Genomic DNA, 19,197 nt, shown 5'->3' with positions numbered 1-19,197 from the left:
AAGTTAATAAAGTCAACGAGCTCAGCATGCGTGCAGGAGGCAGCGCCAATGCAGTCGTCGATGTAGCGAAGAAAAAGTGGGGGACAGATACCAGAATAGGTATGGAACATAGATTGTTCCACAAAGCTAACAAAAAGGCAGGCATAGCTAGGACCCATACGGGTGCCCATAGCTACACCTTTAGTCTGGAGGAAGTGGGAGGAGCCAAAGGAGAAATTATTAAGTGTAAGGACTAATTCCGCTAGATGGAGCAGAGTGGTGGTAGAGGGGAACTGATTAGGTCTGGAATCCAAAAAGAAGCGTAGAGCTTTGAGACCTTCCTGATGGGGGATGGAAGTATATAGGGACCGGACATCCATGGTGAAAATAAAGCAGTGGGGGCCAGGAAACTTAAAATCATCGAAAAGTTTAAGAGCGTGAGAGGTGTCATGAACATAGGTAGGAAGGGATTGAACAAGGGGGGATAAAACCGTGTTGCGGTATGCAGAAACGAGTTCGGTGGGGCAGGAGCAAGCTGAGATAATAGGTCTGCCAGGACAGGCAAGTTTGTGGATCTTGGGTAGGAGGTAGAAACGGGAAGTGCGAGGTGTGGGAACTATAAGGTTGGTAGCAGTGGATGGGAGATCACCTGAGCGGATAAAGTCAGTGATGATGTGGGAGACAATGGCCTGGTGCTCCTTAGTGGGGTCACGATCGAGGGATAAAGCCTTGGTTCTCAGGGGATATTGGAACTCTGATAAAGAAGAAGAGAGAGATGTATGACATGTATAGGAAACAGGGAGCAAATAAGATGCTTGAGGAGTATAAAAAGTGCAAAATAAAACTTAAGAAAGAAATCAGGAGGGCTAAAAGACATGAGGTTGCTTTGGCAGTCAAGGCGAAAGATAATCCAAAGAGCTTCTACAGGTATATTAAGAGCAAAAGGATGGTAAGGGATAAAATTGGTCCTCTTGAAGATCAGAGTGGTCGGCTATGTATGGAACCAAAAGAAATGGGGGAGATCTTAAATGTTTTTTTTGTGTCTGTATTTACTAAGGAAACTGGCATGGAGTCAATGGAAATAATGCAAACAAGTAGTGAGGTCATGGAACCTATACAAATTGAGGAGGAGGAGGTGCTTGCTATCTTGAAGCAAATCAGAGTAGATAAATCCTTAGGACCTGACAGGGTATTCCCTCGGACCTCGAAGGAGACTAGTGTTGAAATTGCAGGGACCCTGGCAGATATATTTAAAATGTCAGTATCTACCGGTGAAGTGCCGGAGGATTGGAGAGTGGCTCATGTTGTTCCGTTGTTTAAAAAAGGCTCTAAAAGTAATCCGGGAAATTATAGGCTGGTAAATTTGACGTCGGTAGTGGGTAAGTTATTGGAGTGAGTAGTAAGAGACAGAATCTACAAGCATTTGGATAGACAGGGACTTATTAGGGAGAGTCAACATGGCTTTGTGCGTGGTAGGTCATGTTTGACCAATCTATTGGAGTTTTTCGAGGAGGTTACCAGGAAAGTGGATGAATGGAAGGCAGTGGATGTTGTCTACATGGACTTCAGTAAGGCCTTTGACAAGGTCCCGCATGGGAGGTTAGTTAGGAAAATTCAGTCGCTAGGTATACATGGAGAGGTGGTAAATTGGATTAGACATTGGCTCAATGGAAGAAGCCAGAGAGTGGTGGTAGAGAATTGCTTCTCAGAGTGGAGGCCTGTGACTAGTGGTGTGCCACAGGGATCAGTGCTGGGTCCATTGTTATTTGTCATCTATATCAATGATCTGGATGATAATGTGGTAAATTGGATCAGCAAATTTGCTGATGATACAAAGATTGGAGGTGTAGTAGACAGTGAGGAAGGTTTTCAAAGCTTGCAGAGGGATTTGGACCAGCTGGAAAAATGGGCTGAAAAATGGCAAATGGAGTTTAATACAGACAAGTGTGAGGTATTGCACTTTGGAAGGACAAACCAAGGTAGAACATACAGGGTAAATGGTAAGGCACTGAGGAGTGCAGTGGAACAGAGGGATCTGGGAATACAGATACAAAATTCCCTAAAAGTGGCGTCACAGGCAGATAGGGTCGTAAAGAGAGCTTTTGGTACATTGGCCTTTATAAATCAAAGTATTGAGTATAAGAGTTGGAATGTTATGGTGAGGTTGTATAAGGCATTGGTGAGGCCGAATTTGGAGTATTGTGAATTACAGGAAAGATATTAATAAAGTTGAAAGAGTGCAGAGAAGGTTTACAAGGATGTTGCCGGGACTTGAGAAACTCACAGAGAAAGGTTGAATAGGTTAGGACTTTATTCCCTGGAGCATAGAAGAATGAGGGGAGATTTGATAGAGGTATATAAGATTATGATGGGTATAGATAGAGTGAATGCAAGCAGGCTTTTTCCACAGAGGCTAGCGGAGAAAAAAGCCAGAGGACATGGGGTTAAGGGTGAAGGGGGAAAAGTTTAAAGGGAACATTGGCGGGGGGGCTTCTTCACACAGAAAATGCGGGCTCACTTTTAACATTTAAGAAAAACTTGGACAGGTACATGGATGAGAGGTGTATGGAAGGATATGGTCCAGGTGCAGGTCAGTGGGACTAGGCAGAAAAATGGTTCAGCACAGCCAAGAAGGGCCAAAAGGCCTGTTTCTGTGCTGTAATGTTCTATGGTTCTACAGAAACACTCTTTATGCATTTTATACCTTACTGTTTGGTGACTCCAGTTGGGAAACTTGGCCAACAGCCATCGCTTTTCAATGGATACAGCCCCGTCCGTCATAGGAAACTCCTTCTTCATCAATGAGCACATCTACAAGGAGGGCTATTGCAGGAAAGCAGCATCCATCTTCAAGGACTCCCACCATCCAGGCTATGCTCTCTTCTCACTGCTGCCATCAGGAAGAAGGTACAGGAGCCTCAGGGCTCACACTACCAGGTTCAGGAACAGTTATTAACCCTCAACCATCAGGCATTCGAACCAAAGGGGACAGCCTCATCAACTTCACTCACCCAATACTGAATTGTTTCCACAACCTATGACCTCATGTTCAAGGACCCTTCGTCTCATGTTCTTCATAGTTATTACTTATTTATTTATTGTTATTATTTCATTTTCTCATTTGTATTTGCATGGTCTGTGGTCTTTTGCACATTGGTTGTTTGTCTGTTTTTGTTGTGTGCAGCTTTTCATTAATTCTATTGTATTTCTTGTGTATTTAGTGTGTATACCCCCAAGAAAACGAATCTCAGAGAACTATATGGTGATGTATACTTTGATAATAAATTTACTTTGAACTTTAACCATTTGAGGACCAGGTTGTATAGGGGATAGCGCTGCTGGACCAGAGTGTGGGGCTGTTATAGTCCCTCTAGGGAAATGTAGCTCAGTCCAGCCACAGGAATGGGCCCCACCAACCGTTACTTCCCATAGAGCGGGCCACATCACCGACACTGCTGCAGGTAGTTCAGCACAACCACCACTTTCCTTCTCTCTCAGAAGTTTGCTAAACACTCAGCCAGACCTATTCCTTCCACACACTCCTCTTCTCCACATCTTTAGCCAGAGGGTGGTGAACCTTTGGAAGTTGTTGCCACTGGCAGCTGTGGAGACCAAGTCATTGGGTATATTTGAAGCAGAGGTTGATAGATTCATAATGAGTCAGGACATGAAGGGATGTGGAGAGAAGGTAGGAGTTTGAGGCTGAGAGAAGAAAATGGATCAGCCATGATGAAATGGCGGTGTAGACTCAATGGATCAATGGCCTAAATCTGTTCCTATATCTTATGGCCTTCTCACTGTTACTGTGCTACTTCCCTGCCTCTCCTTTCGAGACTCCGTGTTCAGTAACCTAGTCAGTGTGTAAGCAAGTGAGTGGGCGAGTAGTCAGCACTGACGGTGTAGGCTTAGACATCACTTGCTTACCTATGACCATCACCCCTACTGGGGCATCAGCCACCAACAGCAGCTCGCCAGACTCCTCTGCCCTGGGCCAGTCTCCTTCAGGTTGTCCCCAGGTGTAGCTTGCTTTCGAAGAGTCTTCCTCTCCCAGGGGTAAGGTGTTTCGAGCTTCTGCTGGTGTTTTTGTAGCTCTGGGTTTTTACAGGACAGGGTTGTTGCCCCCAAGCCCAACCCGACCCCCCCCCCTTTCGAAGTCGGGCTTGGGACTATCCATTGCAGAGTTCAGACCCTGCAATGAAGTCAAATATTAACATCTGCAACTTAAATCAAGTCAAAACTCAACTGCAACGTCCCATCATTCAGCGTGCTGCCAATTCCCTGTGCACCATCCTCTCTTCTCAGCCGGCCGCTCTGTACTTCTCTACCTCTCTGCTCCGGTTTACTGGAATTCCCTGCACACTTTTCTTCAGCTTTCCCATTCTCTTCCCTCTTTGAAAGGAAAAAGTACTATACAGAACTTTCTGTTTTGAGAATGATCTCCCCAGGGTCCCTGAATTTGCGCTGCTTGTTATCTATTTCCGCCAATCAGTTGATTGTAAACCAACCGTATCTCCCCATGCACAGAATGCCAATAGCTTTATGGCTTTTCAAGATTCAAGATTGTTTAATGTAATTTCCAATACACAAGAAGAGCGAAATAACTGTTACTCCAGGTCCAATGCAGCACAAAAAACTCAGTAAGATAAAGAACACATTAATAATAATTTAAAAAACACAATAAATATCAATACATAAGATAGATAAATATATAGATTGATTTTTGGGGTAAATTTTTTATGCAGAGAGTGGTGAGTGCGTGGAATGGGCTGCCGGCGATAGTGGTGATCGGGTCTTTTAAGAGACTTTTGGAGCTTAGGAAAATAGAGGGTTATGGGTAACCCCAGGTAATTTCTAAAGTAAGGACATGTTCGGCACAGCTTTGTGGGCCGAAGGGCCTGTATTGTGCTGTAGGCTTTTTATGTTCTATGTTTATGTCCATAAAGTGATGCTCAGCACAGGAGTGTCTGTACATAAGGTGTCATCGTCGTGGCTATCCCTTGAGGTCGAGGATGATGATCTTTGTTCTGAAGAAGTGGCCCACAGAGTGAAGACGCCTGTGCGTGTATTTGTTTAACGTGTACTTGGTGTTGCACTCCAAGAAGCACACGATGCTTCACAAATCAACCAACTGATTCCAATGGCATGGAAACCACGACGATTGGAGCTGATGGATTTGTTGCAGCCTTCATCCGCCTTCACAGCCATTGAGTTCGAAGTAACTTCGTCCTCCTGTTCCACCGTTGAGGTCTTGTCAGGGACCTCACCCTCGACTTTACCGTCATGGGTGACCCTACCAGGAGCATAGCTCCAGATGGCATTGCTCTCGGGATCTCAGGACCACACAAGCTTCTCCACCGCGACAAGGTGACAATCCATGGAGAAGACATGAGGTGACTCTGACAGGAAATGGTAAAGTAGTGGTGGTTGTGGTGTGGTGGGATGGGTTAGTGGATTGAGTCTTACTGTTTGGGGAAAGTAACTGTTTTTGAGTCTGGTGGTCCTGATGTGGATGCTACGTAGCCTCCTCCCTGATGGGAGTGGGACAAACAGTCCATGAGACCAGTCCAAATTTGAACAGTCAGACATGTACATTGAATACAGATATTAAAGTTCAAAATATATGGTTTTTTACAAATATGTGATTACAACATCTTTTGTCCCAATAAATAAGCTTTATTAAACTGATATATAAGCTGATATTAGCAGTTTTTGGCCTGCTACCCACAGGTGAGCTAAGGATTCATGTTTTCACATTGATTGTTTATCCTTATTGGAATGTAGGCAAATTCCTGTCAGAAACAGGCTGCAGAGTGAACATTATTGTCAGAGAAACTCCATTAACATGCCATGGAGAGGTACCAATACTTCTGGGGGCTATATTGCAATTAAAGTATGAACGGGTAAAATACTATTCTATCTTGCAGAGTATAAGTTCCCATGAATTGCTAGTAAATTATGTACAACATAAGACCATGAGATATAGGAGCAGAATTGGGCCATTTGGCCCATCGAGTCTGCTCTACCATTTCATCATGGCTGATCCATTTCCCTCTGATGTTGAAGGCTCGGTGTGGAACAGAGCCAATGTGACAGACAGACAGATAGATAGGGCCCCCTGGAGTATAAAACAGGGAATTGCACACATCACTCAACATTCAAGATTCAAGATTGTTTAATGTCATTTCCAGTACGCAAGTGTAAAGGAGAATGAAATAATTGTTACCCTGGATCTGATGCGGCACAAAAAATTCTGCAATATGATAAAGAGCACACACTAATAAATACACAAGATGGCTTGTATATATAGATTGATTGACCGGAAATGATAAGGCAGTGCTGGTTGGGGGTGTGTGGAGGGGTGGGTTAGTGGATAGAGGTGTTGATCAGCCTTACTGATTACCTGTATCACTTGCTCATCATACGGGCCTCACTATATTTCACATTGTTCTCACAGGACGGTGATCTCACATGTCCTGGTTGTAGCCTGTTTGATGAAGCCATTGTATAATAATTGCAAACGCAAGAAAATCTGCAGACTCTGGAAATCCAGGCAACACACACAAAATGCTGGAGGAACTCAGTAGGCCAGGTAGAATCTATGGAAAAGAGTACAGTCGACGTTTCGAGTTGAGACTCTTCAGTAGGAACATCAACTGTATTCTTTTCCATAGATGCTGTCTGACCTGCTGAGTTCCTCTGGCATTTGGTGTGTGTAATAATTGCAGTAGTCCTTGTTGGAGACATCATCTATGTATTACCTGTCTGTATTGTAGTTGCTTACGCATCCTCAGACGGTTAAGGTTATTTGTCAGGTGGGTTTGGGTGGTGTTACCTGGCATTGGGTGGCAGTTAAAATAAAGCAAATATAGTCACCTGTTCAGCAGTTTGGTGGCTTACAGAAGGGGTTAGTAGGGAGCACATATTTTTCATTGACCGCTCATCTTTGACTGATCATCTTTGTTTGAATTTGATCCAATTACAATAGTCTCGCTTCCTTTAGTTCTACATGAATTTTAGTGTTGATTTGTAATAAGGGATTAAACATACTTTTTCAACGAGGAATTCATTTGGCTGGAAGGCATCATACAGTGCAATACTCCCTCACTTAGCCTCTCATGGACTTTTAGTTTGTTTTCAAGTTGTCACTTATATTATTATATTATATTATCACTTATATTATAGACCTCGACAGGGAAGCACAAGGACAGAGAATGCTGCATAGCTGTCTACAGATTAGGTAGCAGCCTGAACCTTGTTAATATATATTTATTTTAGTTGTGTATTTCACTAAACATTAAGGACAGATCATAAATCTTCTTCCAAACCAATATGAAAACAATCTATGATAGAGCAGAATGCATCAAAACAATGTCTGCAACAGCAGAGAGATCTAGATTGACTTTTTTCAGGAATGGATCTTCACAACATTAATTGGTTTGCTCTGATGTGAATATTTCTGAAATTGTGTGCAGGAGTATTAATTTTTCTAACGATCTCCTTTCTAGTTTTGTGAGATCATATCCACAGACAGAATCTACAGATGGGCCGGACCAATCATTGACGTGCTCCTGGACTACGTTGGGAACGTGACTCTCTGCAGTAAGCTGAAGGAACATCTGGATAGCTACGAGGAGTGGGCAACCATCAAAGCTAAATCAGGCAAGTAAAATCAACACCTTAATAAATTATCCTGTTGTAACTCAGCATGGACATGGACTAAAATTAAATGTTGTTATTAGGCATTTACTGAGTTTTTTGTTCGTTAGCTAGAGATACAGCTTGGAATAGGTCTTTCCAGCGCTTCGAGCCACGCTGCCCAGCAACCCCCAATTTAACCTTAACCTAATCACAGGACAGTTTACAACGACCAATTAACCTACTAAATAATATGTTATTGGACTGTGGGAGGAAACCAGAGGATCTGAAGAAAACCCAATCATTCCACTGGGAGGACATACAGATTTGTTACAGATGATGCTGGAATTGAACTCTGAACTCTGAGGCCCTGAGCTGTAATAATGCAACACTAACCCTTACGTTACCATGGCACCTGAAGGAAACAGATTGTCAATTTCATAAAACAATCTTTTAGGAAATAGATCTTAAATTTGTCCTATGATGACAAAATTGTGGTAAAGTCAGGATTGTTTCTCAACTCCTCCGTCTTGTAAAATTCTGGTACAACATTACACAGAGCTTTCTCACGCAGTATCATGGGAATGTTTCTAGATAATAAGAGCACAAATTACATAATATGTAATTTTTGAATCACATTCCCAAGAGGGCCAAAAAACATGTACTGAACATTTAATCAGTGACTTTTTGTAAACATGTAGAGCAACTTAATCACAGAAAAGAACATATTTATAGGAGCAACCTTTAATTAAAAGGAACCATGGAGTTTCTGAAAGTGTTAATATAACAATGCATTCATTTTGGACAGGCTTTCAGGGAATAACTAGTCTTTAAATCTGTGAACATAGAACATACAACAGTACAGCACAAGAACAGGCCATTTGGCCCACAATGTTGTGCCGAACCAATTACGTTAGTAAGCAAATGGCTAGCTAAACTCATCTCCTCTGTCTACGCAATGTTTATATCGTTCCATTTTCCTCACATTCCTGTACCTATCTAAAAGTCTCTAATAGCATTATTTATTTATTCTAAACAGAATATTGTCATAATAATGCGAAGGGATTAATAGAAAACTTTGTGTACAATTGTTCAAGCTATATTCATGGTGCCAATGACATAGAAACAAAATCTGTCCGCCAGAGAAACCAGGATCTCCCAGTGGCCACACATTTTAATTCCACGTCCCATTCCCATTCTGATAGGTCTATCCACGGCCTCCTCTACTGTAAAGATGAAGCCACACTCAGGTTGGAGGAACAACACCTTATATTCCGTCTGGGTAGCCTCCAACCTGATGGCGTGAACATCGACTTCTCTAACTTCCGCTAATGCCCCTCCTCCCCCTCGTACCCCATCCGTTATTTATTTTTATGCACACATTCTTTCTCTCACTCTCCTTTTTCTCCCTCTGTCCCTCTCACTATACCCCTTGCCCATCCTCTGGGTTCCCCCCCCCCACTTTTCCTTCTCCCTGGGCCTCCTGTCCCATGATCCTCTCATATCCCTTTTGCCAATCACCTGTCCAGCTCTTGGCTCCATCCCTCCCCCTCTTGCCTTCTCCTATCATTTTGGATCTCTTCCTCCCCCCCTCCCACTTTCAAATATCTTACTAGCTCTTCCTTCAGTTAGTCCTGACGAAGGGTCTCGGCCCGAAACATCGACTGCACCTCTTCCTAGAGATGCTGCCTGGCCTGCTGCGTTCACCAGCAACTTTTATGTGTGTTGCTTGAAACAAAATCTAACACATATTTGCTGAATGATATAATGTTTACTGTTCATTTACATTTTATTTTTTATTCTTTACTTCAACCCATCACCCCTATTGGGCCTAGGTTGCCAACAGCAGCTCATAGAGCCTCTGTCCTGGGTCAGTCCTGACAACAGCAGCTCACACAGCCTCTGTCCTGGGTCAGTCCCACCGAAAGCGGCTCCCAGAGCCTCTGTCCTGCCAACAGCAGCTCACCGAGCCTTGTCCTGGGTCAGTCCCGCAGAAAGCGGCTCCCAGAGCCTCTGTCCTGCCAACAGCAGCTCATAGAGCCTCTGTCCTGGGCCAGTCCCGCCGAAAGCGGCTCCCAGAGCCTCTGTCCTGCCAACAGCAGCTCATAGAGCCTCTGTCCTGGGCCAGTCCCGCCAAAAGCGGCTCCCAGAGCCTCTGTCCTGCCAAAAGCAGCTCATAGAGCCTCTGTCCTGGGCCAGTCCCGCCGAAAGCGGCTCCCAGAGCCTCTGTCCTGCCAACAGCAGCTCACACAGCCTCTGTCCTGGGCCTGTCCTGCTGACAGCAGCTCACCGAGCCTCTGTCCTGGGCCGGTCTTTCAAGTTATCTCCAAATGGAGTCCATCTTCAAAGATTCTTCCTCTCCTAGGGATGAGGTCTCTGGAGCTTCTGTTGGCTTTTCTGTAGCTCCGGGATTTTATAGGATAGGATTGCTAGGTGTGTGCCCAAGCCTCCTCCTTTCACAGCTTTAATTTATAACTAATCTAGTCACGGGACAATTTACAATGGCCAGTTAACCTACCAACCAGTACGTCTTTGGACTGTGAGAGGAAACCAGAGCAGCCGGAGGAAGCCCACGCAGGGAGTACATACAAACTCCTCACAAATAGTGGTGACAATTCAACTCAGGTGGCTGGTACTGTAATGCATTGTGCTAACCGCCACACTATCGTGCCAGCATTGCGGGTTTTATTCCAGGTTCCAGGATCTATTGTATTTTTCTTCATTGCTTCTATTGTTTAACATGCGTTGATTTCATTCTTCGTTTAGAGCCTCCAAGACCACTTGTTCATCTTTGTAGAATCAAAATTCGGAAGCTATTGGGACATGAGAGATTAAAACTTATTGAACTGCTGCCGCTCCCTGGCCGGCTGAGAAATTACCTGGAGTACAACTATACGAATGAGTTTGCATAACAGAGCACAGCAAGGAACACCATAATTCACAATAGAAGTAGAAGTAAGTTAATTGACATGAAAAAAGGATTCAGTGTAGAGTATAACAATGGCACAATTTTTTATATGTGACTGTACAACAGAACAAAAGGAAATAATACTTCAAGGGATATAAAGACTGAAGTTAAAGATCCACCCTGTGGTCTATGATTGATGAAGAGACTGAGCACGAAGATGTACACAAGCCCAATCATTCTGCTGGGGTACAGGGCGCCGACGGTAACTCAACAGTGTCATCTGTCCTGGGCCAGTCTTTCACAGTGTCCCCGGCTGAGGCTCATCCCCCTCTCCCAGGGATGAGGCCTCCAGAGCCTCTGTTGGTGTCTCTGTAGATCTGGATTTTTACGGGATGGAGTTGCTAGCCCCATGCTAAACCCTGCTCATTTTGCAGCCGGACTTGGGACTGTCCACGGCAGCACCAATAGGTGCTCACCCATCAATCCAGGATCTTCGGATCTAAATGTTCCAAGTAGAGGAACCCAAACCCGGGTGTTTTGAAACGGAAGCATTCTAAAGGTACATTAAATGCCAAGACGTGAAAGAAAAAGCAAAGTTAGGCTTCATTATTGTTGGGTCCTCTCACAAGTTCTAATGGAAGGTTACCCCAGAAGAATCAGCCTCACCTCCAACCCGGGTTGCCTGATCTACTCTGCATTTGCATAATTTTGTACTTTCAAATCAGCTTTCCAATAGGCCGCAGTATTTTAATCTGTATATATGTAGAAATGAAAAAAAGTACCAAGATTTGTGTAGAAATATGGAAGCACAAGAGATGGCAGATGCGGGAATGCAGAGCGACAAACAATCTGCCAGGGGAACTCAGCAAGCTGAGCAGCACCTCTGTGTGGGAGAAAGGAATTGTTGATGTTTCAGGTTGTAACCTTGCATCAGTACTATGCAGGGTTTTGACGATGAATATCAAGTTTAAATTCAAGGTAAAGTTCACTGCCATCTCTAAATCATCATTATTATGTGCCGTGTTGTATGACATTCATCATTATGTGCCATGTCATGTGATGAGGTGATCATGGACTTGACCACGATTGTTCTTGGCGAGTTCTTCTACAGAAGTGGTTTGTCATTGCTTTCTTCTGGACAGTGTCTTTACAAGATGGGTGACCTCAGCCTTTGACAATACTCTTCAGAGTTTGTCTGCTTGGCGTCAGTGGTCGCATAACCAGGGCTTGTGATCTGCACCAGCTGCTCATACGACCACTCACCACCTGCTCCCATGGTTTCACATGACCCCGATCAGAGGCTAAGCAGGTGCTACACCTTGCCCCAGGGTGACCTGAAGGCTAGCGGAGGGAAGGAGCACCTTACACCTCCTTTGGTAGAGACGTATCTCCACTCTGCCACCAAATTGTCACCTGACTGTACGTGAGTACAACCAAACAAAACAATGTTTCCCCTGACCATTGTGCACCCACTATACATATATCACACACAGCACATACGTAAAACAAAATATTACCACCAATAAGTTAACAAAATATCATTGAAAATGCATGTGAAGTAAATAGTAAGCAGCTTGCTGACCTCGTGATGAGACCTCGGTGGTGGCAGGGTATTCATTTGTCTCACAGCCTGAGGGAAGAAGCCATTACCCAGTCTGGCAGTCCTGGTCCTGATGCTCCTCTCCCTCCTCCCTGACTACAGTGGGTCAGAGAGATTGTGGGATGGGTGGTAGGGATCCTTAGCTAATTTTCAAACCCTTCCTCTACAACGCTCCCAATAAATGTCACAAAAAGTGGGGAGAAGGACCCTGGTGATGGTTTTGGCAGTTTTCGGTATTCTCTGTAGGAATTAGCAATGCCTTTCCCTTACAAATGCTACTCGAGCTGCAAGAGTTCCTCCAGCAGATTGTTCTTCATGCCGAAACACTCTGTGGCATCAATGTATAAGAAAAGATTTGGTGAGCTTTCTTTGTGAAAGAATAGTGGTTAATGAATTCTCCTGCGATTCAGGATCATTTTGTGGGAATTGGCTTGAGTTTAGACCTTGTCCTGAAAACATATCATGAAAATCTTAAAAAAATATTAGTGCGAGTTTGACACAACACTTAATTTTTATGCTTTATAATAAGCACAAACTTAAGACGTGTTCTTTAATTACTTTTGGTGTTTTAAGAAGTACATTTTGGTAAATGGAACACCACAACATGTGGTGTGTTATTTTTCTACATTGTTAGTAAACAGTTCATAGAAAAACCTTGAACCCTTTTCCCCTGAGCTCTCTCAGTGTTAAATGCACCATTGTGGGATTGACCAAGGCAGAAGAAACATGCAAAATTCCCATCTAGTCTTTGTTGAGTTGCCTGATCTTATCCAAGTTAATAGTTTGCGTAACGAAGCAAGAATGGGCCGCTCAGCTCCCCTGTTCAAAGTTCAAAGTTCAAATTGAGTTGATTATCGAAGTGAATATATGTCACCATACACTACCCTGAGATTCATTGTCTTGTCGGTATTCACAGTAGCTGCAAAAAGAATCAATGAAACACTGTGCACAACAAAGATGGACAAACAACCGGTGTGCAAAAGACAACAAACAGTGCAAATACGAAAAGAAAGAAGTAAAAATAAACAAACAAACAAACAAATAAATGAGTAATGCAAACACGAGGAATTCTGCAGATGCTGGAAATTCAAGAAACACACATCAAAGTTGCTGGTGGCCTCCTCTACTGTAAAGATGAAGCCACACTCAGGTTGGAGGAACAACACTTTATATTCCGTCTGGGTAGCCTCCAACCTGATGGCATGAACATTGACTTCTCTAACTTCCGCTAATGCCGCACCACCCCCTCGTACCCCATCCGTTATTTATTTATATACACACATTCTTTCTCTCTCTTTTTTCTCCCTCTGTCCCTCTGACTATACCCCTTGCCCATCCTCTGGGTTCCCCCCCCCCACTTTTCCTTCTCCCTGGGCCTCCTGTCCCATGATCCTCTCATATCCCTTTTGCCTATCACCTGTCCAGCTCTTGGCTCCATCCCTCCCCCTCCTGTCTTCTCCTATCATTTTGGATCTCCCCCTCCCCCTCCAACTTTCAAATCTCTTACTAGCTCTTCTTTCAGTTAGTCCTGACGAAGGGTCTCGGCCTGAAACGTTGACTGTACCTCTTCCTAGAGATGCTGCCTGGCCTGCTGCGTTCACCAGCAACTTTGATGTGTGTTGCTTAAACAAATAAATAAGCAATAGCTATTGAGAACATGACTTAAAGAGCCCTTGAAAGTGAGTTCATAAGTTGTAAGAACGGTTCAGTGATGGGGTTAGTGAAGCTGAGTGGTTCAACAGCCCAATGGTTGAGGGGTAATAACGATCCTGAGCCTGGTGGTGTGGGTCCTGAGGTTTCTGTGCTCTCCTCCTGATGGCAGTGGTGAGAAGGAGCGTGTCCTGGGTGGTGGTGGGGGTTTGTGAGGAGGAATGCTGCTCTCCTGTGACTGCGCTATGTGTAGATGTGCTCAGTGGTGGGGAGGATTTTACCCGTGATGGCCTGTGCCTTATCCACTACTTTTTGTAGGATTTTCTATTTAAGGGATTGGTGTTTCCATACCAGGCTGGGACGTAACCACTCAGTACACTCCGCACCACACGCCTGTAGGGGTTCGGCATTGAATTGTGAGAGATCAAATAGCCATACTGCTTTTGAACTGTAAGTTCATGCTCATGTTCATAACTCTTTATACTCTCATCCAACAAAAACAATTTGATCCGTATCTTCAAAGCTTCCTTTTACTCACAGATTCAGCCTTTGAGGTAGGAAGTTTAAGATTTAGCTAACCTTTGTGTGTGATGAAAAGTATTTCTTAATTTCGCTGTTAAATCTAATGTCATAGCCATGCCCCATTGTTCTGGGTGACTTCACTGGCGTCATTGTTTCTCTGAATCTAATCTCCACTAATCAAATATCAGCATCATGCAAGGTCAGCGTCATGTTTCGTGGTCAACTATCGACCACTAATCAAACAGCGGCATCATGCAAGGTCAAGGTCATGTCTTGTGGTCAACTGTCGACCCAGCGTTCAGTGTAAAGAGCAACAGCTGAGGGAGGATTTAATGATAGAAGTGCTGGAGAGATGTTTACATGAAGATAGTGGTAAACAGTTACGACTGCAGAAGGCAGGAGAAAACTGGGTAAAGTGTGCCTATTGGAAAGAGAAGAGTTCCTGTTTATCTGCACTCTTTATACATAGAACATACAGTAGAATATAGAACATCAAACAGTAGAGCACAGGACCAGATCCTTTGGTCACAGTATTGTGCTAAACCAAATTAACGAGCTATTTGATAAACTGCTCCCTTATTTATCTTTTATTTATTTATAAATACACCATGGACCTGGTCTTTCTGGCCCTTTGAGCCACACTGCCGAGCAACTTCCTAACTTAACACTAGCCTAAGTGCGAGACAATTTACAATTTACAATATTTTATATTTTGTGTTATTCATTCATTTTTTTGTCATTTGCACAACTTGTTCTATTTTGCGTGTTGGGTGTTTGATGATTTCTTTGAACAAGTTCCACGGTGTTTTTTTGTTTCGTGGCTGTCTGTGGGAAGACAAATCTCAGAGTTGCATACTGCAGGTGTACTTTCATAATAAGTGTACTTTGAACTTTGAAATTTTAGAACAATTAACCGACTATCTGGTATTTCTTTGGACTGTGGGAGGAAACCAGAGCACCCAGAGAAAACCCACGCATTCCACAGGAAGGACTCTTACAGATAACTTTGGAATTGAACTCTGAACTCCATTGCCCCAAGCTGTAATAGTGTTGCGCTAACCGCTACACTACTGTGGCGTCCAATTATGCCTAATGTAGGTCTTCTGTCTACGCAATGTCCACATCTTCCATTTTCCTCACATTCATAGTCATAGTCATAGTCATACTTTATTGATCCCGGGGGAAATTGGTTTTCGTTACAGTTGCTCCATAACTGTAATTCATGTGTTTATTTAAACATCCCTGAAAAGTGCCTGGTGTATCTGCCTCTACCTCCAGCCCAGGCAGTTCATTCCAGGCACCCACCACTCTCTGTGTGAAAAAAAATTTGCCCCTCACACCTCCTTTAAAATTACTCCCTCTCACCTTAAACGCATGTCCTCTGGTATTAGACAATCCAACATTGAGAGAAAGGTATTGTCTGTGTACTCGGTCTATACCTCTCATAATGTGGTAAACCTGGCCATCATCATTATGCACAGTGTCGTGTGACGTGGGTGATCAGGGACTTTCCATGGCCATGATTATTCTTGGCAAATTTTTCTACAGAAGTTGTTTGCCATTTCCTTCTCTGGGCAGTGCCTTTACAAGACAGGTGACACAAGCTATTATCAATACTCTTCAGAGATTGTCTACCCTGTGTCAGTGGCCGCATAACCAGGACTTGTGATGTGCACCAGCTGCTCACACGACCATCCACCACCTGCTCCCATGGCTTCACGTGATCCGGATCAGGCGTCTCACCAGGCACCACACCTTGCCCAAGGGTGACTTGCAGGCTAACAGAGGGAAGGAGTGTCTTCCTCCTCCTTTGGTAGAGATATATCTTCACCCCACCACACATAAACCTCTATCAGATCTCCCCAAATACACCTGGTGTATTTTAACGACAATTGCAGTAATTCATGGATCAGGGAGTCTGTAGGATCAATGATTCTATTTCACAGTGAATAGGAGGAAAGCTAAAGAGTTGAATACAGCACCAGCCTTCTAGCCACCAGAGCTGATACAATATACCTACAGGTCATGGGTTAAGGGTGAAAGGTGAAGTGCTTAAGGGGAACAGGAGGGGAGTCTTCTCCATTCTGAACATCTGCCTGCACAAGTGGTGTATGCAAACTCAATTTCAACATTTCAGAGAAGTTTGGATAAGTATATGGACGGGAGGGTTATGGAGAGCTATGGTCATGATGTAGGTCAATGGGAGTAGGCAGTTTAAATGGTTTGGCACGGACTAGATGGGCTGAAAGGCCAGTTTCTGTGCTGTACTTATCTATAACTCTAATACAGTAATTCCAGTCCAAGTTTAACTTTATTGTCATCTGACTGTACATATATAGAACCAAACAAAACAACGTTCCTCCAGACCAGGGTGCACCACACAATATATATCTCACACAGCACATAAAACAAAATATTACCACAAGTAAGTTAATAAAATATATTTCAAAATGCATGTAGTGTGCACAGCACAGGTAAACAGTAAACTGTGCAGTAAACAGGTCGCCCTCCTAGTAACAAGACCTCGGTGGTGGCAAGGTATTCATTAATCTCACAGCCTGAGGGAAGAACAATTCTCAAATTTTGTAATAAGACAACTATAAGTAATTGATTTGATGCATATAATTTTCATGTAACTTTAGTATCTTTCTGCCTTTTTCTGGAAATATTATCCTGCTTTTATTGGGAGAAGCTGCTGTGGTTTCTGTTTTATTTCTGCCCATTTGGTAGACTTGGTTTTCTAAGTAAATTGCTGTGGTTTGCTGTGTTAATTTGCAGGTTGAGTCTGTGGTGAAGAAGGCAAATGCAAGAGAACTAGAATATAAAAGCAAAGATGTAATGTTGGAACTTTATGAAGTACTGGTGAGGCCTCGCAGAGTACTGTGAGCAGGTTTGGGCCTCTTATCTCAGAAAGGATGTGCTGAAACTGGAGAGGATTCAAAAGAGATTCAAGAATATGATGCCAGGATTGAACGTCTTGTCATATGAAGAGCGTCTGATTGCTCTGGGCCTGTATTCACTAGAATTCAGAAGAATGAGGGATGACCTCATTAAAACCTATCAAATGTTGAAAGGCATCGAAAGAGTGGATTTGAGAGGATGTTTTCTATGGTGGGGGAGTCTAAATCCAGAGGAGACAGCCCCAGAATAGAGGGGTGTCCTTTTAGAATGGAAATGAGGAGGAATTTCTTTAGCCAGAGAGTGGTGAATCTGTGGAATTCTTTGCCACAGGAATCTGTGGAATTCTTTGCCACAGGCAGCTGTGGAGGCCAAGTCTTTATGTATATTTAAGGAAGAGGTTGATAGATTCTTGATTGGTCAGGGCATGAAGGAATACAGGGAGAAGGCAGGAAATTGGGGACTAGAAGAAAATTGGATCAGCCATGATGAAATGGCAGAACAGAGACAATGGACCAAATGGCCTAATTTTGCTCCTATATCTTATGGTCTTATGGTCTCATGGTTTATACATTGTCTATACATACTGGTTAACAATTTGGTCTGATACCAGTTGGTATCTTTGACAATTTTACACTCAGACTTATCCAGAACCACATTGATAAGGCAGTGTATAACATGTGTCACAAGGAAACCATCAACCTCTGTATTATTTGGCTGTACAAAACACTGGGATCCAGTGATGATAGGTAATATTTTCAAACAGTGTTCGGAACTGCAGGTAAATTGCAGGGTTACAGAACATTGTTATAGTTTAATGCACTGGAATGTTTCTGTGCTTTTTTTTCTACTCGAAATTTAACAGGAACATTGTAATTCTGACAGTGGTTAAAATAAAAAGTATGTATTTGAACTAAGTTTGTGTCTGTCATAATTCATCATCAAAAGAGATTTTCAGCTGTGGGAAAACTGTTGCTCGTTGTTAGATTCTTTAAAAAATCACATTATTTCTGTATAAAAAAACAAAACTGGCCTCCTAATATCATCAAATAGAGAATGTTGCATTATACGGAGCATTTGACCCATTCCATCAGACACTACCTCCCAAACCTCACAATCTTGCATGTTTTCTGTCTGATCTCTTGATGTTTATTAATCAGTCCTCTTTTTCAAGTAACTGTCTGTTTCTTTATTTTATTAATTTATTAATTATTTAACGATAAAGCACAGAACAGGCCCTTCTGACCCAACAATCCACCGATTTAACCCAAGCCTGATCACAGAACAATTTTCAATGACCAACTAACCTACTAACCTGTAGGTCTTTGGACTGTGGGAGGAGACCAGGACACCCAGAGGAAACCCACACGCTCACGTACAAACTCCTTACGGACAGTGCCAGCACTGAACTCTGAACTCGAGAATGCTCCGAGCTGTGAGTGTGGTGCTAACTGAGGTGTTCCTGCAATTAATTTCAGGTCTGTATTCCTCAAGGCCTCCCACCTCCCACTCTGCCACCCCTCCTTCCCATTCTCGCTTCCCTACCCTGCTTCCAAGTTATCATCTCCTTTCGTGACACATGCCAGGAGAATTTAAAAAATATATTGTCCATTTTATGCCACATCTTATTCCTTGGGATTTCCACAGTTATCCTTCTTATAGACATCAAGAAAGAGGATGTGCTGGAGCTTTTGGAAAGCATCAAGTTGGATAAGTTGCCGGGACTGGATGAGATGTACCCCAGGCTACTGTGGGAAGCGAGGGAGGAGATTGCTGAGCCTCTGGCAATGATCTTTGAATCATCAATGGAGACGGGAGAGGTTCCGGAGGATTGGAGGGTTGCAGACGTTAATCAAGAAAGAGAGTAGAGATAGCCCAGGAAATTATAAATCAGTGAGCCTTACTTCAGTGGTTGGTAAGTTGATGGAAAAGATCCTGAGAGGCAGGATTTATGAACATTTGTAGAAGCATAATATGACTAGGAATAGTCAGTATGGCTTTGTCA

General features: G+C 43.3%; 1 protein-coding gene across 5 annotated transcripts in view; it reads left to right on the top strand.

Annotated features, from left to right (window-relative positions):
• asb2a.1 (ankyrin repeat and SOCS box containing 2a, tandem duplicate 1) overlaps positions 1-19,197 on the top strand; it is an 84,916-nt gene that overhangs the window by 56,933 nt on the left and 8,786 nt on the right. For 3 of the 5 annotated variants that reach the window (XM_063043315.1, XM_063043324.1, XM_063043296.1), the window contains 2 exons: positions 7,485-7,638; positions 10,381-18,094. In XM_063043315.1, coding sequence (XP_062899385.1) covers positions 7,485-7,638; positions 10,381-10,526 — 300 coding nt within the window. In that variant the 3' untranslated portion in view covers positions 10,527-18,094. Of the gene's footprint in view, positions 1-4,922; positions 5,487-7,484; positions 7,639-10,380; positions 18,095-19,197 lie in introns of those variants that run through there. The other 2 variants (XM_063043306.1, XM_063043343.1) reach the window with 2 other exon arrangements.

This window comes from Mobula hypostoma, chromosome 1 (genome assembly GCF_963921235.1).
Source record: "Mobula hypostoma chromosome 1, sMobHyp1.1, whole genome shotgun sequence".
NCBI lineage: Eukaryota > Metazoa > Chordata > Chondrichthyes > Myliobatiformes > Myliobatidae > Mobula > Mobula hypostoma.
This window is presented reverse-complemented; position numbering and strand designations above follow the sequence as displayed.